The sequence below is a fragment of the Chiloscyllium punctatum genome, chromosome 8, assembly GCF_047496795.1.
Source record: "Chiloscyllium punctatum isolate Juve2018m chromosome 8, sChiPun1.3, whole genome shotgun sequence".
Classification (NCBI taxonomy): Eukaryota; Metazoa; Chordata; class Chondrichthyes; order Orectolobiformes; family Hemiscylliidae; genus Chiloscyllium; species Chiloscyllium punctatum.
Genome location: NC_092746.1, coordinates 48,244,909 through 48,264,258, shown reverse-complemented (window position 1 = coordinate 48,264,258; position 19,350 = coordinate 48,244,909). Strand labels below are relative to the sequence as shown.

Sequence of the window (19,350 nt, the reverse complement as noted above, 5' to 3'; positions counted from 1 at the left end):
GTGCCACCTTATCAAAGGCCTTTGGAAATCTAGATAGACCACATCCACTGGGTTTTCCTGGTCTAACCTACTTGTCACCTCTTCAAAGAATTCTAACAGGTTTCTCAGGAATGACCTTCCCTTACTAAATCCATGTTGACTTGTTCTAATCTGACCCTGCTCTTCCAAGAATTTAGAAACCTCATCCTTAACGATGGATTCTAGAATTTTACCAACAACTGAGGTTAGGCTAATTGGCCTATAATTTTCCATCTTTTGTCTTGATCCTTTCTTGAACAATGGGGTTACAACAGCGGTCTTCCAATCATCCGGGACTTTCCCTGACTCCAGTGACTTTTGAAAGGTCTCAACCAACGCCTCCGCTATTTCCTCAGCCACCTCCCTCAGAACTCTAGGATGCAGCCCATCGGGGCCAAGAGATTTGTCAATTTTAAGACTTTTTAGCTTTTCTAGCACTTTCTCTTTTGCAATGGCAACCATACTCAACTCAGCCCCCTGACTCCCTTTAATTGTTGGGATATTACTCATGTCTTCCACTGTGAAGACTGACGCAAAGTACTTATTAAGTTCTCCAGCTATTTCCTTATCTCCCATCACTAGCCTTCCAGCATCAGTTTGAAGTGGCCCAATGTCTACTTTTACCTGTCGTTTGTTTATGTATTGAAAGAAACTTTTACTATCATTTCTAATATTACTGGCTAGCCTACCTTCATATTTGATCCTCTCCTTCCTTATTTCTCTCTTTGTTATACTCTGTTTGTTTTTGTAGCCTTCTCAATCTTCTGCTTTCCCAGTGCTCTCGGCCACTTTATAGGATCTCTCTTTTTCTTTGATACATTTCCTGACTTCCTTTGTCAGCCATGGTTGTCTAATCCCTCCCCGGATAATCTTTCTTTTCTTGGGGATGAACCTCTGTACTGTGTCCTCAATTATACCCACAAACTCCTGCCATTTCTGCTCGACTGTCTTGCCTGCTAGGCTCTGCTTCCAGTTGATTTTCATCAGTTCCTCTCTCATGCCCTCATAACTACCTTTAACTGTAACACCATTACATCCGATTTTGCCTTCTCTCTTTCAAACTGCAGACTGAACTCTACCATATTATGATCGCTGCTTCCTAAGGGTTCCCTTACTTTAAGATCTTTAGTCTGGTTCATTACGTAGCACTAGGTCCAAAACAGCCTGCTCCCTTGTGGGCTCCATGACAAGCTGTTCCAAAAAGCCATCCTGTAAGCATTCCAAGAATTCCCTTTCTTTGGATCCACTGGCAACATTATTTACCCAGTCCACCTGCATATTGAAGTCCCCCATGATCACCGTGACCTTGCCTTTCTGACATGTCTTTTCTATTTCCCGGTACATGTTGTACCTCTGGTCCTGACTACTGTTAGGAGGTCTGTACATAACTCCCATTATGGTTTTTTTTGCCTTTGTGGTTCCTCAATTCCACCCACACAGACTCCACATCATCCGACCCTATGTCATTCAGTACCATAGATTTAATTTTGTTCTTAACTAACAAGGCCACCCTGCCCCTTCTGCCTGCCTCCTTGTCTTTTCGATAAGTTGTAAATCCTTGGATGTTTAACTGCCAGTCCTGAACCCCTCCAACCATGTCTCTGTGATGCCTACCACATCGTAATCATTCACGATGATCTGTGCTGTTAGTTCATCTATTTTGTTCCGAATGCTACGAGCATTCAGGTAAAGTGCCTTAATGCGAACATTCTTATCATTAGAGATATTGGAGGTCATAAGATGTCCTAAATTATCCTTCCTTTTTGTTGCATTCCTAATCTGCCTCAAGGTTAAATCCACCTGCATACATGCTATCCTCCTGCTTATCTTTCCAATTAACTCCATACTCCCTGTCACTTTCACTTTCCCTTCCCCCCCCCAGCTCAGAAGTTTAAAGTCCTACTGACCACCCTATTTATCCTCTTCGCTAGAACATTGGTACCAGATCGGTTCAGGTAGAGACCGTCCCAATGGTACAGATCCCCCCCACCCCACCCCCGCCACCCCCCGGTTCCAAAACTGATGCCAATGCCCCATAAAATGGAATCCCTCTTTCCCACACCAATCCCTGAGCCACGTGTTTACTTCCCTAATTTTCTTATCCCTGTGCCAATTGGCACACAGCTCAGGCAGTAATCCAGAGATTATGACCCTTGAGGACCTGTACTTCAATTTCCTTCACAGTGCTTGATAATCCCCAAACAGGTCCTCCACCCTAGCTTTGCCTATGTTGTTAGTCCCAACGTGGACCACAACAACTGAATCCTCCCCCTCCAATATCCTTTCAAGCCGGTCTTCCACTCCCTTGCCCATTGATACACAGGTGCAGTAGCGCAGCAATTTCCAAAGGCTGCTTTGTACCAAAGCCACAACCACCACTATCTAGGACAAAGGCAGCAGAATATTACCACCTGCAAGTTCGTCTACATGCCACACCACCATCGTGACTTGGAAATGTGTCACCATTCTTTCACTGTCACTGAATCAAAATCCGAGAACCCTCTCTGTAACAGTATTGTGGACGTAAGGTCATGCCAATCTGTTTGTGTTTCAAGCTCCTCATTTCCGCCTAACCCTTGCATTATCTTGCTTTGCCTTCTGAAGCTGAGAATTTCATGCATCTGTCTTAAAAGGGATACCTGTCATGCTTAGAATTTGTCCCCTTGTTATCATCTCCCCGACAAGATGAAACAACCTTCTGGAACCCACAGGGTCTTTTATATTTCAATTAGTTCACCTCTCACTCTTCTCAACTTCATTAGGTATAGAACAATTCACTTTCTATGTTTCACTAATCTCTTCATCACAGGAAAGAGTGAAGGTAATGTTCTCTGAACTGTTGTAATCCAATTATATCTTCTTTCAAATAAGGAGACCAAAAAATGCCCCATAAAGCTGCAGTAAATTTTGCCAACTTTTACACTCCATTCTCCTTCAATAAACACAAATAAATACATTCCAGTTACCATCTAATCACATATTGTAACTGCATATTAAATTTTTGTGATTCATATACCAGAACTCCATGATCCCTCTTTACTACACTCTGTCCACTAAATTTTTGAGGGCTCACTTAAATTATCAATACCCCTTGGAGACTCACTCATTCCCTGATAAGTCATTTTCTTACATATCTTGATGTCATCAACAAATTTAGCTTCCAGACATTTGGTTTCTTCAGTCAAGTCATTTACATACATTGTGAATATTTTAAGCTCTAATCTGAAAATGGTCCATTTTTCCCTACTCTCTGCTTCTTGTTAGCTAACCAATCCTTTATTTATGCTCCTACACGTGTTGTTACTTTGAATAGTTACCTTTGGTGTGGGACTTTATCAAATGCTTTTTGAAATCCCAGTACGTTACCTCTACAAATTTACCTTCATGCACCTTGCTTGTTAGCTCCACCAAAGATCATGCAGTGTGAAAAACTCAGAACACAAATTCTTGAACTGTACTCAAGATTTTTTTGACCAGAATACAAACACAGCAAGATTATTCTAGATTTAGGAGAAAGTGAGGACGACGACAGATGCTGGAGATCAGAATCAAAGAGTGTGGTGCTGGAAAAGCACAGCTGGTCAGGCAGCATCCAAGGAGCAGGAGAATCGGCGTTTCAGGCATAAGCCCTTCATCAGGAATGAGGTATGTGGGCTAAAGGGGCTGAGAGATAAATGGGAGAGGGGTGGGGCTGAGGGGAAGGTAGCTGGGAATGCGATAGGTAACTGAAGGTGGAGGTGAATGTGATAGGTCGGAGAGGAGGGTGGAGCTGATCAGTGGGAAGGAAGATGGACAGGCATGACCATTCAAGAGAGCAGTGCCAAGTTGGAAGGTAGAACTGGGCTAAGGGGAAAATTGGCAAACTGATGAAATCCACATTGATCTTATGTGGTTGGAGGGCCCCAAGGTGGAAGATGAGGCATTCTTCCTCCAGGTGTCAAATGGTTAGGGTTTGGCAATGGAGGACGTCCAGGACTTGCATGTCCTTGACGGAGTGGGAGGGGGAGGTAAAGTTTTCAGCCACAGGCCAGTGTGATTAGTTGGTGCGGGTGTCCCAGAGATGTTCTCTGAAACAATTGGCAAGTTAGCGTCCTATCTCCCCAATGTAGACGAGACCACATCGGGTGCAACAGATATAGAAGATGACATATGTGGAAGTACAGATAAATTTCCATCGATATGGAAGGATCCTTTGGGGCCTTGGATGGAGGTGAGCGGGGAGGTGAGGGCTAGATTTAAGTCTTAGGAAATTAAGTTGGACAGGTGGATGAGGGAAAAGTGGGTGACGATTTTGGAGACATTGATCACAATACAGTTAGATTTACCATCATTATGAAAAGGGACAAAGGTTGAAGAGGAATAAAAGTTCTAAACTGGGGGAAAGCAAAGAGACAATCTGGCAAAAGTGGACTGATTTCAGCAACTTGAAGAAAAGTCAGCAGTAAATCAGTGGGGGACAATGAAAAGCAAAATTGTACAGGTATAATGTAATCATGGACCCACAAAGTAAAAGGGTGCTACTACCAAATCCAGAAGCATACCGAGTGAGATGAAGTAGAAAAATAGAACTTATGACAATCTCAGAAGAAGCTTAGAAGATTACACAAGGTCTTTTCCCTGGGTTTGGGGAGTCCAGAACTAGAGGGCATAGGTTTACGGAGAAAGAGGAAAGATTTGAAAGGGACCCAAGGGGCAACCTTCCCATGCAAAGACTGGTAGGTGTATAGAATGAGCTGCCAGAGGAAGTGATGGAGGCTTGTACAATTACAACATTTAAACACCATCTGGATGGATACTTGATTAGGAAGGGTTGAGGGGGATTTGGGCCAAGTGCTGTAAATGGGATATTAATTTACGATATCTGGTCGGCCTGGATGTGTTGGACCGAAGGGTCCGTTTCCATGCTATACATCACTATGACTTGATAACACTACAGGAGGTGAAGTGAAAAAAATTTAGGAAACAGAGTCAATATGAAAAAATACCGGTCAATAAAACTGAAATAAATGCAAAGACGTTTTATCAGTACAGTAAGAACTAAAAGATGACAATGGAAATGCCTATCAGAAATGTACATGGTAACTTGTCTGTGGATGTAGAAGATGTGGACAGGAACCTTAATGAGTGTTTTGTCTGTCTTCTCAAAGAAGGGTGGGATAATGCAGATATTCCAGTTAAAAAAGAATGTGAAATATTAGATAAAATAAACACAAGGAGAAGGGAAACATTGGAGGTACAACCTCCTTGAAGGTACACAAAATGACCAGGGACGGACAAATTGTACCCTAAGCTGTTAAAGGAAGCCAGGGAAGAAACAGCGGATGATCAGTGGATCATTTTCCAATCGTCACTAAATAAAGTCAAAAATTACTCAACGCCAGGTTATAGGCCAACAGGTTTATTTGGAAGTACAAATCCTTCGTCAGGTAACTAGTGGGACAGGATCATAGGACATAGAATTTATAGTAAAAGTATAGTATGACATTTTGAACTTTTACATTAAATCGTATGACCTTGCGCCACTAGCTACCTGAAGGAGCAGCACTCCGAAAGCTTATACTTCCAAATAAACCTGTTGGACTATAAACTGGTGTTGTGTGATTTTTAACTTTGCCCACCCTAGTCCCACACCGGTATCTCCACATCGTCACTAGATACAGGAGAGATGCCACAGGATTGGAGGTCTATGGACATTGGATGATTACTGAAAAGGGGTGCAAGGGACAAGCCAAATAATTAAAGGTTCTCCAGTCTGATCTCAGGTGAGCAAATTACTGTCTAAGTAATATTGAGAGATAGAATTAACTGTTACTTGGAAAAGCACAGGTTAATCAATGGTAGTCAGTGTGGTTTTGTTAAGAGAAGATTCTGTCTTCCTAACATAATTAAACTTTTCAGGAAGTAACAGGGAGGGTTGATAAAGATAGTGCAGCAGATGTTGTCTGCATGGATTTTATGAAAACATTTGATAAGGACCCTCACAGCAGATGTTAAGAAAAGTTAAAGCCCAAGGAATGCAGGAGAATGTGTTAAGTTGTCAGCCTTTAACTGTGCTATATTATCTCCAAAAGGATTGATTAAAAATAATTACAACTTTGACTCTCATGACATAGTGATATTGTCTCCACTGCTACATAAAAGATTCTGGGTTCAAGTCGTACCAACCCCAGTCATGTGTGATAACATATCTGGACAGGGTGATTAAAAATATTTAGAAAGGAGATGTTGTCTTAACAAATTGCTAAAACTCTCATCCATAGCATTTTCTGGTAAACTTACAACATCACATTTTTCGCTTATAAATTCTAAAGTTGAATAGGCAACCCAATCAGAAATCGGATTCCAAAGTGATAATCCAGCAATGTTAAAGAGAGCTGAAATAATTTAAAAGAAGTTAATTTCCTAGGAGCAAAAAAACAAGAATGACTAATGTGCAAGCGATATCTTAGAGGTCTTCTAGTGCAGTGGTAGTGTCCCTAACAATAGGTCAGAAGCTGAGAATTCAAGTCCCTCATATGTATCATAATACGTCTAAACTGAGAGATTAAAAATATATGAGGCAATGTCCTAGTATCAAACAGTTCAAATTTAGCAATTTAGAACATACAAACTGCATCAAATAGCTTTTCAAGTTATGAAACTTTCAATATAAAATCCATAATTACAATTTTTGATTTATTTTCTTCTCAACAAAATGCTCACTTTGCCTGTTAGAAATAACACCATGCTTCAATACTTACCACAATCATCTCTATGAGCCCACTGCACACAGTTAACTCTTCCTTTATGTCCATTCAGAATTTCAGTCACACTTGCTTTCTGTTGGACCAAAGACATTTAAAATAGCAAAGACAACTTGTTGAGTGATCAGTTAATAACACTAATACATATTACTACAATTGCCTATGGTGTACTTGGTTTTCAGCTCAGATATAAGATAGATATAGGCCAAATCAAGGCAGAGGTGTATGCCAACTAATCAGTGAAAAACTAAAAGGCACAAAGCTTTATCCAGTTGAACATCAGTTTGCCTAGTTTGATACTCAACAGTATGTGACATCCTTTTTTACTTTACAAAAGTAGTACCAAATTAATTCATTTTATGATCTCTATTTGCACTATAGTTCTTTTCAGTAGAATAGCTAAAAATTAATCCAGTTTGTTATTCATCAAAAAGTCTGTTAATGTTCTGGAAAAATGTCACATTATCCTCAGTACTTGAGTTCTTTTACTCCTCCAATCTGTGCAGATTAAAATATTTTAGCCACATATTTTATGAACTACAATGTTTAGCTCTTGATCATAACCAGCTTTTAATGGGGTTACAGCAATGACTATGAGATCACACTCTTTGCTCTGAATTTACACTTCTCACACATTTTATTTCTCATACTATATGCATAGACAACTCATTTTGGATCACTATTTGTACCCTGCTCATAAACCCAAATGGTTCAGATATTTTTTAGAACATCCCACATCCCGCAATAATTTAAGTCTTTCATCACATTTAATTCAAGATTGTTATGGAACAAGAATGGTCCTGAAATCCAAGTTATAAACTGGGGGAAGCCAGACATTAAGGTTAGATCTGTGTCAGAGTAGTGGGATACATTCAGGAAGGAAATGGGAAGAGTACAGGGCCAACGTCTTCCAACAAAGACAAAGGGTGAGACCAACAAGTCCTGTGAACCCCGGACAAGGCAAACACAGGATTGGATATAGAGCAAAAATGGAGGCTTCTGGCAAAAACTAGGCACAAAACAGCAGAGTACATATTGTGCAAGGGGAAAATTGAAAAGGAAATCAAGAGAGCAAAATGGGCATGAAAGAACAAGCACATAAAGTAAAGTAAAATCTTATGTTATTTTACAAGTAAAAAGATATTTACAAAAAGAGAAAGGCCCATTAAGGACAACAATGGTAATTTGTACATGGAGCCAGAGCCCTTGTGCAGAATTCTAAGTGAATAATTTGCGTTGATGTTCACGAGTGAAAGGGACAATGTGGACACTGAAATCACCTCGGATGCTGCCTGAACTGCTATGCTCTTCCAGCATCACTAATCCAGAATTTTTACTCAGGGAGAAGATGGTATAGTAAAGAATTTAGCATAGCTAGAGACGAAGCTCTGAGTGGTCTGGCAGGCTTAAAACTAGATAAATCTCCAGGGCCGGAAGAAGTGTAACCCTGGCAGTTGGGTGATACAAAGTAGGAAGCAGCAGTGGCATTGGCAATAATTTTCAATTTCTCCCTGACCACAGGAGAAGTGCCAAATGACTGGAGGGCAACCAAAGTAACACCATTGGGAACTAGGAGTAAACCAGGAAACTACAGGCCAGTCAGTCTAATCTTAGTGGGGAAATTATTGGAAGCAATCCTGAGGGACAAAATTAATCTATACTTGGAGAGGCAGGGATTAGTCAAGAATAATCAGCATGGTTTTGTCAAGGGGAGCGCATGCCTGTCAAACCTGATTTATAATTTTCAAAGAGATAACCAGGTGTGTATGGAGGGCAATGCATTGAACGAATATACTTAAATATTAGTAAAGCTTTTGGTAAAGTCCTGTATGGGAGACTGATTGTGAAGGTAAGAGCCCACAGGGTCAAAGGAAATTTGGCAAATTAGAGACAGAACTACCTGAGTGGTAGGAAACAGTAACTCCAGTAGAGTTCCACACATATCAGTGTTGGGGGCCCTACTACTGATGGCATATTTAAACAAGTTAAACTTGAATTTTGGAGGGTTGATTAATAGGTTTATGAATTATACAAAAATTGGTGGGTGGTAAATAGTTGGGGGAGGAGAGGTTGGCCTTAAATTACAGGCAGATAATAGTAGACTGATGGAGTCATAGAGATGGACAGCGAACTGATCAGTGACAAATTGAATTCAATCAGATAAGTGAGGGGTGATGCACTTGGGTGTTACAAACAAAGCAAGGGAATACATGATGCAAGGTAGAACCCTGGGAAGCACCAAGAATCAGAGGAACCTTGGTATGCACATCCCTTGATATTGGGACAAATAGATAAAGTAGTTAAGGCAGCAGTATACTTGCTTTAATCAGCTGAGGCACAGGATTTAAGAGCTGCGACATAATGCTGGAACTATATATAATGTTGGTTAGGCCACAGCTAGAGCATTATGTGCAGTTCTAGAATTCATATTCTCGGAGGGATGTGACTGGACTGGAGGGGGTGCAGAGGATAATTATCAGGTTAAAAAAACTGAAAGAACTGCAGATATCAGAAATCAGTAACAAAACCAGATATTGTTGGAAAAACTCAGATCTGGCAGCATCTGTGGAGAGAAATGAGAGTTAACATTTCAGGTCCAGCGACCCTTCTTCAGAACCTGAGGCTCGGAATTACCAGGATATTGTCTGAGCTAGAGAAATTTAATTATGAAGTGTTAAGGATCAGACCAAATCCCCTCAAAACATGTCAAGGAGGTAGCATGGACTCTAACTATTTCTTATTTTAAAAGCACTTGCCACTTTTAAAAGCACGTTGTGATCCGGATGCAATTCAATTGGTCAAACTACCAAGTTTGAAGCAAAACACACTTTTTATTCATACACCATAGTTAAATTACAGACAAATTGAAAATAAAAGAAAAATGGCTTAAGTGTAATTCTATCAAAATACTTAAAATAATAAACTACTCATTAACTGTTCCAATACAGTGACATCCCAAAAGTACACTCTTGCCAAAGGCAAAGTCAATAAAATAGATTGTCTCCCATGCAATTCTAGCTGCAGCAAAGAGAGCGAGACAGAGAGATCTAGCAGCTTTCACAACCCCAACAGTTACTGAAAGCTAAACTAAAAATCCCGGTTCTGTGGGAGCTTGACCACTCCCACTCAAGTTGCTTCTAATGCTCCATCATTTTTTTTATATGAAGTCCGGATACCTCTCAAACTCTTTATTTTATTGGCTTGAAGCAAAGTGCTCGAAACCTCTGTCTCAAGCTCTCAATTTTTTTAAAAATCAGGGAAAATAACACATCTTAGTATCATCAAAGAAGAAAAATTGGACAGACTGGGGTTGCTTTCCTTGGGGCAGGGAAGACTGAGGGAGGACATGATTGTGATTATGAGGAGCATAGACAGTTTAGATGGGAAAAACCTTTTCTCCTTGGTGGAGGGATCAATGATCATGGGGCATGGATTTGAGGGGCAGGAGGTTCAGAGGGGATCGAAGGAAATAATGTTTCAGCCAGAGGCGGTAGGAGTCTGAAACTCACTGATGAAAGGATGATAGAGGTAGAAACCCTCATAACATTTAAGAAGTATTTAGATGTACACATGCGATGCCAAGGCATACAAGGCAATTGGCCAAGTGCTTGAAAATGGGATTAGAACAGTTAAGTGTTAGTTTTTGACTCAATGGTCCTAAGGGCCTTTCTCTATGCTGTTGATCTCTATGACTCTGAAGGATGGTTACAGATTTCAGGAGCTTCTTAAAAGGACAGAAAAAGATGGCCAAACATTTTTATTTCCAGAACAGCATTCCAGACTGAAAGCATGGCCACTGTGGTAGACTGATGAAAACCAGGGAGATGTAAGAGGCCAGAATTGGAGGTACATAGATATCTTGAAGGATCATTCGAATGGACTAAGCTACAGAGGTAGGGAGGAAGGAAGCCTTGGAGGAATTTGAAAATTTGAATTTCTGCATCAAGGTGTCATCAAACCAAGGACCAATGTACATCAGAAAGCGTAGGCCTGACTAATATACAAGGCTTAGTGCAAGTTGGGATACTGGCAGAAGAGCTTTGAGTGAACTTATGGAGGGCAGCAGCTGGGTGAAAGGCCATGAGAATGCTAGAAAAGCAAATCTGAATTTAACAGAAGGCATAGAAGAGGATGTCAGTAGCCAATAAGATGAAGCATGGACAAATATAGTACGTGTTCTTGAGTGTAAATGAGCAGTCCTAACAATCAAGTGAATATGGGAACAATAATTTATCTCAAAAGGATGCGAAGATTGCAAACAGCTTGTTTCACTCTCAGACAGTGACCAGAAAGACCAATGGACTTTGTTGCAAGATAGCAAACACAATGGCTTCCCAAAATTTAATTGGAGGAATCATCTTTCCATCTTGTGCTGGATGTTAAACAAAGGACATAACAAATCAACAGAATAGTGGAGAGATATTGACAGGTACAGCTGGGTGCCAACCACATGTATATCAAACCTAACTTTGTGGCTTTGGGAGATGTCACCAAGTGCCAAGGAGATAAGGCCAATACTTTATCCTTAGGGAATTGCTAATTAATAATGCAAGACAATGAAGAAATTCCACACAAGCGAATCTCTCACTCAAACTGGATAGACTGGAATGCATCCAGATAAGTACCCAGTCAGGAAGGAATGGAGAAAAGATGAATACCATTAAGAAATGGGTAACATCGTGAGCCATGCTAAGGACTGAAGATAGGTTAAGAATGATGAGGAGAAATAAATTTGTTTCATCATGCTCATATACGATGTCATGTGTGTCTTTGGTAAGAGCTGATTCAGTGCTAAGGCTTGACAAAAAACAGATTAAAATGGCCCAAACATGATGTAATGGGAAGGAAGAATTGCATTTAGGAAGCAATAGCGTATTTGTTGTATTGCACTGGTAGCATCTCTGTCTCCAAGCGAGAAGCTCTGAGTTAAAATCCCATGCCAGGACTTGATGACCAAGAAAAGTGTTGCAATAATGCAACCAAATAATTTGAGAATCTATCTCAAAATCCTTTCAGCATACACACAACCACAGGTCCTAAGAGTGGGAAAGATCCCTGATCAGCCTGGCAAAGGAAATTAAAACCTCGATCACTGTTATTTATGGCTCAGGACAGCATGCAACTTTCAAAATTATCTCTAATTACCTTTCACTTTGGGACAGTTCAATGTCAACCACATTATTGTGAACTAGAATCACAGGTAGGCCAGACCAGACAAGCACAGCTGATTGCCTTCTCCAAAAAGACATTAAGAGACCAGATGTTTTTTTTACAATATTTGATCACTGTTAGCATACGACAGCCCAGCTTGATGTTCCAAATCTATTACAGTGGTTGAATTCAAATTTGTGATTGAACCTATATTCCCTGTTTCTCACACCTGCACACACACACACACACACACACACATAGTGCTTATTCTTCCCCAGCACCGATCACAGTTAGGTGGTAGTGTGGGGGTAAAAAAAAATTAACAAGAGTGTAAAAACAAAAAAAAATAAAAGATTTGTACACCTTGTCATGATCTGGAGATGCCGGTGTTAGACTGGGGTGTACAAAGTTAAAAATCACCTGATGAAGGTGATCCGAAAGCTAGGGTGCTTCCAATTAAACCTGTTGGACTGTAACCTGGTGTTGTGTGATTTTTAACTTTGAAAACGTTGTACAAGGTGTACAAAAAAAAAGTCAGGCTGAAGAGTCACTGAACTTGAAACGTTAACTTTGCTTTCTTCCCACAGATGCTGCCAGACTTGCTGAAGTTTCTCGAACAATTTCAGTGTTTGTTAGTTGACACTACTCTCTTTTGCACGACTTGCAATGGACTTTTCAATCAGCGTGGGGATGCAAAACAACATAACGTCAGTTGTAGCATAGCAATACAGACAGGACAACTTATGGACCAAAACTAACAGGAATAGATTCAAAGTGAGCAACACACTCGGTGAAGGAGGCAAAGTGTTGCAAACCTTAAGTGTACAGTGTCCGCCCCTCTTCAGAACTTTAAATTCAATATTCCAATAAACTGTTTCCGTTGCTCCACCCCTCCTACATGGGCTCAGATTGACAATAAACGGTCCCTCCCAGTTCTAGGAGCAGACGGGTAGAGGCAGGCCGCTTCCTGCGTGGCCGGCGGCTCGCGCCACTGCTGACGGTTAAACCGCCCCGATTTAAACAAAGAGACATTTACCTCCGGCTCGTAAAGCACGACCGAGCGGCAGCTGGCGAACGCCACGCGCCCCCCTCGGCCCCAGGACAGCGCGTGCGGAGTGCGGTTCGCACAGCGAGCAACGTGGACCGTCTCCACGGGCGGCGCCATCTTCATCCCGTGCGTCACCTCTGACCCCGGTGTGGGCGGTGCGTCGCCGAAGGGAAATGGAGAGGACGGAGAAACCGGCTAACAGCGGAGTGCCGGTAGGTTTACGTGAGGTGTCGGTACACCAGCAAGTTGTCCGGGTTAGGTAGGCTGTGGCCTGATTAAACACTGCGCTCTACAGCTACTGCCAGCAGCCTGGAGAACCGTACCGGCCAACCGAGCTTCACCTCTCCACAGTTCCGACAGTGTACCGCCGTACTATGTTTTCCTCCCCACAGATGTTTCTGGATCATACAAAAATAGTTTGCTTTCCTTGTTGCAAACCCTCCCAAATCAAGGATTTTAACGCAACAGTCATGAGTTGTGGTTTATTTCAAACGCAAAGCGGCATAAATGGGGGCACTTGGGTGATAAGAGTTCATCGATCTTTTTCGCGAATTAAACACCGCACAGGACAGTGGATCTCGCAAACCTGGAAATGAAGCAAAAAGTGATGGAAATATTCAGCAGGATAGGCAGCAAATGTAGAGAAGAGCCGTTTTCAGACTGACTACCAGCCAAATTTGTAAATGACACTATCCAGTACTAGGAGAAAGTGAGGACTGCAGATGCTGGGGGATCAGAGCTTAAAAGTGTGTTGCTGGAAAAGTGCAGCAGGTTAGGCAGCATCAAAGGAGAAGGAGAATCGACGTTTCGGGCATAAGCCCTTCTTCAGGAACTGCATGAAAATGGTTTACAACCATACAGACATAGAGATGTACAGCATGGAAACAGACCCTTCGTCCAACTCGTCCTTACTCACCAGATATCCTAAGTTAATCTAGACCCATTTGGCCCATATCCCTCTAAACCCTTTCTTTTCATATATACCCATCTGGATGCTTTTTAAATGTAATTGTACCAGCTTCCACCACTTCCTCAGCCGCTCATTCCATACACACCACCCTCTGCATGAGAAAAGTTGCCCCTTAGGTCCCTTTTAAATCTTTGCCCTCTCACCCTAAACCTATGCCCTCTAGTTCTGGATTTTAAAATAAATACTAATTTTGTTATCATATGATAAAGAAGGAACTTTCCTCCCACCAGAGTAGAATGATAAGCACAAAAGGACACCAATTGTCCTTTTCCACGACTCCATCATTATCTTTCTTAAAATACTTAGACAATTTTGTTTTTAAAGTTTCTATTGATCATGCTTTCCAGACAGCGGCATCCAAACAACAAGAACTCATCACCTCGCTGCAACAGCCTTCCTATTAGAAAGATGTTATGAAACTTGAGGGGGTTCAGAGAAGATTTACAAAGATGTTGCCAGGGTTGGAGGATCTGAGCTACAGGGAGAGGCTGAACAGGCTGGGGCTGTTTTCCTTGGAGTGTCGGAGGCTGAGGAGTGACCTTATAGGGGTTTACAAAATTATGAGGGGCATGGATAGGATAAATACGCAAAGTCTTTTCCCTGGGGTCAGGGAGGGCAGAATTAGAGGGCATAGGTTTAGGGTGAGAGGGGAAAGATATAAAAGAGACCTAAGGGGCAACTTTTTCACACAGAGGGTGGTATGTGTATGGAATGAGCTGCCAGAGGATGTGGTGGAGGCCAGTACAATTGCAACATTTAAGAGGCATTTGGATGGCTATATGAATAGGAAGAGTTTGGAGGGATATGGGCCGGGTGCTGGCAGGTGGGAATAGATTGGGTTGGGATATCTGGTCGGCATGGACGGGTTGGACCGAATGGTCTGTTTCCATGCTGTACACCTCTATGACACTAACTGTCAAGCTTAACACTATCCAAGATAAAGCAGCCTACTTAACTTGCACCAAATCCACAAAACTGTACTTCCTTTACCGCCATTGCTCGATAGCAGCAGTACGTACCAGCTGCATGATGACCACCGAATTACCCAAATAGAGATCACTTTCCAAACCCAAACCACTAGCATCTACAAGGACAATAGCAACAGATACATGAGAATACCATCACCTGCAAGTTATCCTCCAAGTCACACAACATCCTGACTTGGAAATACATTGCTGTTCCTAAAGAGTTGCTGGGTCTAAACCTTGGAACTTCCTCCTTCATGGCATCATTGACCTACTGCAAATTTACTGCAGCAATTCAAGAAGGCAACTCACTACCATGAGAACAACTAGGGGTTGGCAATAAATGCTGAGTGAGCCAGTGTCAGCCACAACACCTGAATTAATTAATTAAAAAAATATATTTTTCTCTTGTTGGCTCCTGTTCTTTGTCCTTTGGTTACTGACCCTTCTTCCACAGGAAACATTTTCTCCTCACTTCCTCTATAAAAGCAAATGTTTTTAAATCCCAATATGTATAAATGTAACCAAATAAATATGATTTCATCCTAGAGTAATTTAAGTCTAAATACCAGGAAATGGATAAGGCATGTCAGAAAGGCAAGGTCATGGTGATCATGGGGGACTTCAATATGCAAATGGACTGGGTGAATAATGTTGCCAGTGGATCCAAAGAAAGGCAATTCATGGATTGCTTACAGGATGACTTTTTGGAACAGCTTGTGATGGAGCCCATAAGGGAGCAGGCTGTCCTGGACTTAGTTCTATGTAATGAGCCAAACTTTACAAAAGACCTTAAAGTAAGGGAACACTTAGGTGGCAGCGATCATACTATGATAGAGTTCAGTCTGCAGTTTGAAAGAAAGAAGGCCAAATCAGATGTAATGGTGTTACATTTAAACAAAGGTAATTACAAGGGCCTGAGAGAGGAACTGATGAAAATCACCTCAAAGCAGAGCCTATTGGGGAAGACAGTGGAGCAACAATGGTAGGAGTTTCTGGGTGTAATTGAGGACACAGTACAGACGTTCATCCCAAAGAGAAACATTTTGCTAGGGCGGGGTGGTATTAGACAGCCATGGCTGACCAAGGAAGTCAGGAAATGTATCATACAAAAAGAGAGAGCCTATAAAGTGGCCAAAAGCACTGGGAAATCAGAAGATTGGGAAGACTACAAAAGCAAACATAGGATAACAAATAAATTACAAAAGAGAAAGTGCTAGAAAAGCTAAAAGGTCTAAAAATTGATAAATCTCCTGGCCCCGATGGACTACATCTTAGAGTTCTGAGGGAGGTGGCTGAAGAAATAGCGGAGGTGTTGGTTGTATTCTTTCAAAAATCACCGGAGTCAGGGAAAGTCTCAGATGATTGGAAAATCGCTATTGTACCCCCTTGTTCAAGAAACGATCAAGACAGAAGATGGAAAATTATAGGCCGATTAACCTAACCTTGGTTGTAGGTAAAATTCTAGAATCCATCATTAAGGATCAGATTCCTAAATTCTTGGAAGTGCAAGGATGGATTAGAACAAGTCAGCATGGATTTAGTAAGGGGAGGTTGTGCCTGAAAAACCTGTTAGAATTCTTTGAAGACGTAACAAGTAGGTTAGACCAGGAAACCTGGTGGATGTTATCTACCTAGACTTCCAAAAGGCCTTTGATAAGCTGCTTCAGGGGAGGCTGCTGAGTAAGGTGAAGGCCAAGGTGAGCTACTGGCATGGATTGAGGATTGGCTTTCGCATAGAAGGCAGAGAGTTAGGATAAAAGGTTTTTTTTGAAATGGCAGCAAGTGACAAGTGGTGTCCTGCAGGGTTCAGTGTTGGGGCCACAGTTGTTCAATTTATATATTAATGATCTGGATGAAGAGACGGGGGCATTCTGGCAAAGAATGCCGTTGATACGACGTTAAGCGGACAGGTAGATAGTTCTGAGGAGGTGGGGAGGCTGCAGAAAGATTTAGCAGTTTGGGAGAATGGTCCAAGAAATGGCTGATGAAATTCAATGTGAGCAAATGCGAGGTCTTGCACTTTGGAAAAAAGAATACGGGGATGGACTATTTTCTAAATGGTGAGAAAACGCATAAAGTCAAAGTATATAGGGATCTGGGAATGCTAGTCCAGGATTCTCTAAAGGTTGACTTGCAGGTTGAGTCCATGGTTAAGAAAGCAAATATAATGTTGTCATTTATTTCAAGAGGGTTGGAGTGTAAAAGCAATAATGTGCTACTGAGACTTTATAAAGCTCTAGTTAGGCTCCATTTAGAATACTGTGTCCAGTTTTGGGCCCCACACCTCATGAAGGACATACTGGCACAGGAGTATGTCCAGCAGATATTTTACAGATGATCCCTGGAATGGTAGGCCTAACATACGATGAATGGCTGAGGATCCTGTGATTGTATTCATTAGAGTTTAGAAAGTTGAGGCGAGATCTCGTAGAAACTTACAAGATAATGCATGGCTTAGAAAGGGTGGACACTAGGAATTTGTTTCCGTCAGGCAGGGAGACTAGGACCTGTGGGCACAGCCTTAGAATTAGAAGGGGTCAACTTCAAACGGAAATGAGACATTTCTTCAGCCAGAGAGTGGTGGGCCTGTGGAATTCATTGCTATGGAGTGCAGTGGAGGCCAGGACATTAATATCTTCAAAGCAGATATTGATAAATTCTTAATCTCGCAAGGAGTTAAGGGATACAGGGAGAGTGCAGGTAAGTGGCATTGAAATGCCCATCAGCCATGATTGAATGGCGGAGTGGACTCGATGGGCTAAATGGCCTTACTTCCACTCCTATGTCTTATAATCTAAATACATTACATGCAACTGCTTTGGATTCAATTCTAACTTCCCCTTAAGAAAGATACCTCCATGAAACTTAAAAGGGTTCAGAAAAGGTTTAGAAGGACGTTGCCAGGGTTGGATAGTTTGAGCTATAGGGAGAGGCTGAATAGGCTGGGGCTATTTTTCCCTGGACCACCGGAGGCTGAGGGGTGACCTTCTAGAAGTTTATAAAGTCATGTGGGGTCTGGATAGTCAAGGTCGTTTCCTCAGAGTAGGGGAGTCCAAAACTAGTGGGGCATAGGTTTACGGTAAATCGGGCAAGATTTAAAAGGGACCTAAGGAACTACTTTTCATGCAGAGGGTGTTGCATTTCTGGAATGACCTACCAGAGGAGGTGGTGGAGGTTGGTACAATGACAAAATTTAAAGGACATCTGGATGGGTCTGTGAATAGGAAGGGTTTAGTGAGATATGGGCCATATGCTGGCATATGGTAGGATCAAAGGATGTGTTTCCATGCTGTATATCAATATGTCTGTTCAGGCCTTTTTGACATATAGACTAGTACAGGAATTTGGGAAGTCCTGTTTTAAGATTTGCTGGCAAACCAACACTTCCCCTTACCATCATCTATAATTAAGAATAGGGTGGATTGAATGCCTTCAAAATGTTCAGCATTCTGTGGTAGCCAACATCGATTTGTTCAAGTTAGATCATACCTGGCAAACCAGATGAAACTTTTTAAAGTGGTGACTTAAGTGGACAGTAAAATGTCAATGGATGTTAATTTTGACTTCTTCAAGTTATTTGACAAGACCTCCATAAAAGATTGTTAATTAAAGTTAATGGAATTAAAGACATATTATTAACCTCCTTATTGGCTGTAGGACATAGAGGGGATATGTAGCAGCACTTTAATTGGCAACATGTGTACTGGTTTCTCCCAAGGATCTGTCTTAGAACCTCAACTATGCACTGTAATGATTATTGACGAAGGTGATGGAATATAAATTCACAGATGTAAATTTGCTGATGACACAAAGATATACAACATAATTAGAATAGGCAGAAGCAGCAAATTACCAGGAGATATTGAGAGATAAGGTGAATACGAAAACTTGTGGCAAATGGACAATAATATAAACAAATTTTGAAATTTCCATTTCAGATGTAAGAAAAATGGAGCAGGATACTTTTTTGAATGTTGTAAGTCAATTGCAGAGTAGGTCACCTGGAACTTGTGGCATAGCCAGAAAGCCAATGAGGGTTTGGATGATGTTCTCAACCAATGCAGAAAGTAAGTAAAAGAATGGAAATTCTCTGAAGGTGAACTGTTGAAACAAATAATGGAATTGGTTATCATCACCATTCTGATTGAAGTATTCCAGAACGTCCTCCTGGAAGAACTAAAAGACCATAATGCGGAAATTACGATAATGGGATTTATAAGATTATTGTATTTTAGGACTTTAGAGTTTAGGGTAAATTAAAGTATTATGGTTGGACCATAGATATCCACGACTTGTGCATGTCCCTAAGACTAAAAATAGTAGCATGTCAGCACTTGCATGTGTGTCACTATTTACTCTCACTTGATGCAATGCAAACTGATGGAAAAGGTTATCTCGAGCATTGAAAACACCTTTCATTTTGTTAACAGAATAGATCTGTTTGAAGAAGGT

At 41.3% G+C, this 19,350-nt stretch overlaps 1 protein-coding gene across 2 annotated transcripts in view; it reads right to left on the bottom strand.

The window, feature by feature from the left end:
* elp2 (elongator acetyltransferase complex subunit 2) overlaps nucleotides 1-13,178 on the bottom strand; it is a 154,865-nt gene extending 141,687 nt beyond the window's left edge. Inside the window, exons 1-2 of one of the 2 annotated variants that reach the window (XM_072575494.1) lie at nucleotides 12,949-13,178; nucleotides 6,759-6,837 (exon numbers count right to left, since the gene is read on the bottom strand). In XM_072575494.1, coding sequence (XP_072431595.1) covers nucleotides 6,759-6,837; nucleotides 12,949-13,083 — 214 coding nt within the window. In that variant the 5' untranslated portion in view covers nucleotides 13,084-13,178. The remainder of the gene's footprint in view (nucleotides 1-6,758; nucleotides 6,838-12,948) is intronic. The other variant, XM_072575493.1, reaches the window with a different exon arrangement.
* Between the last annotated feature and the right edge of the window lie 6,172 nt (nucleotides 13,179-19,350).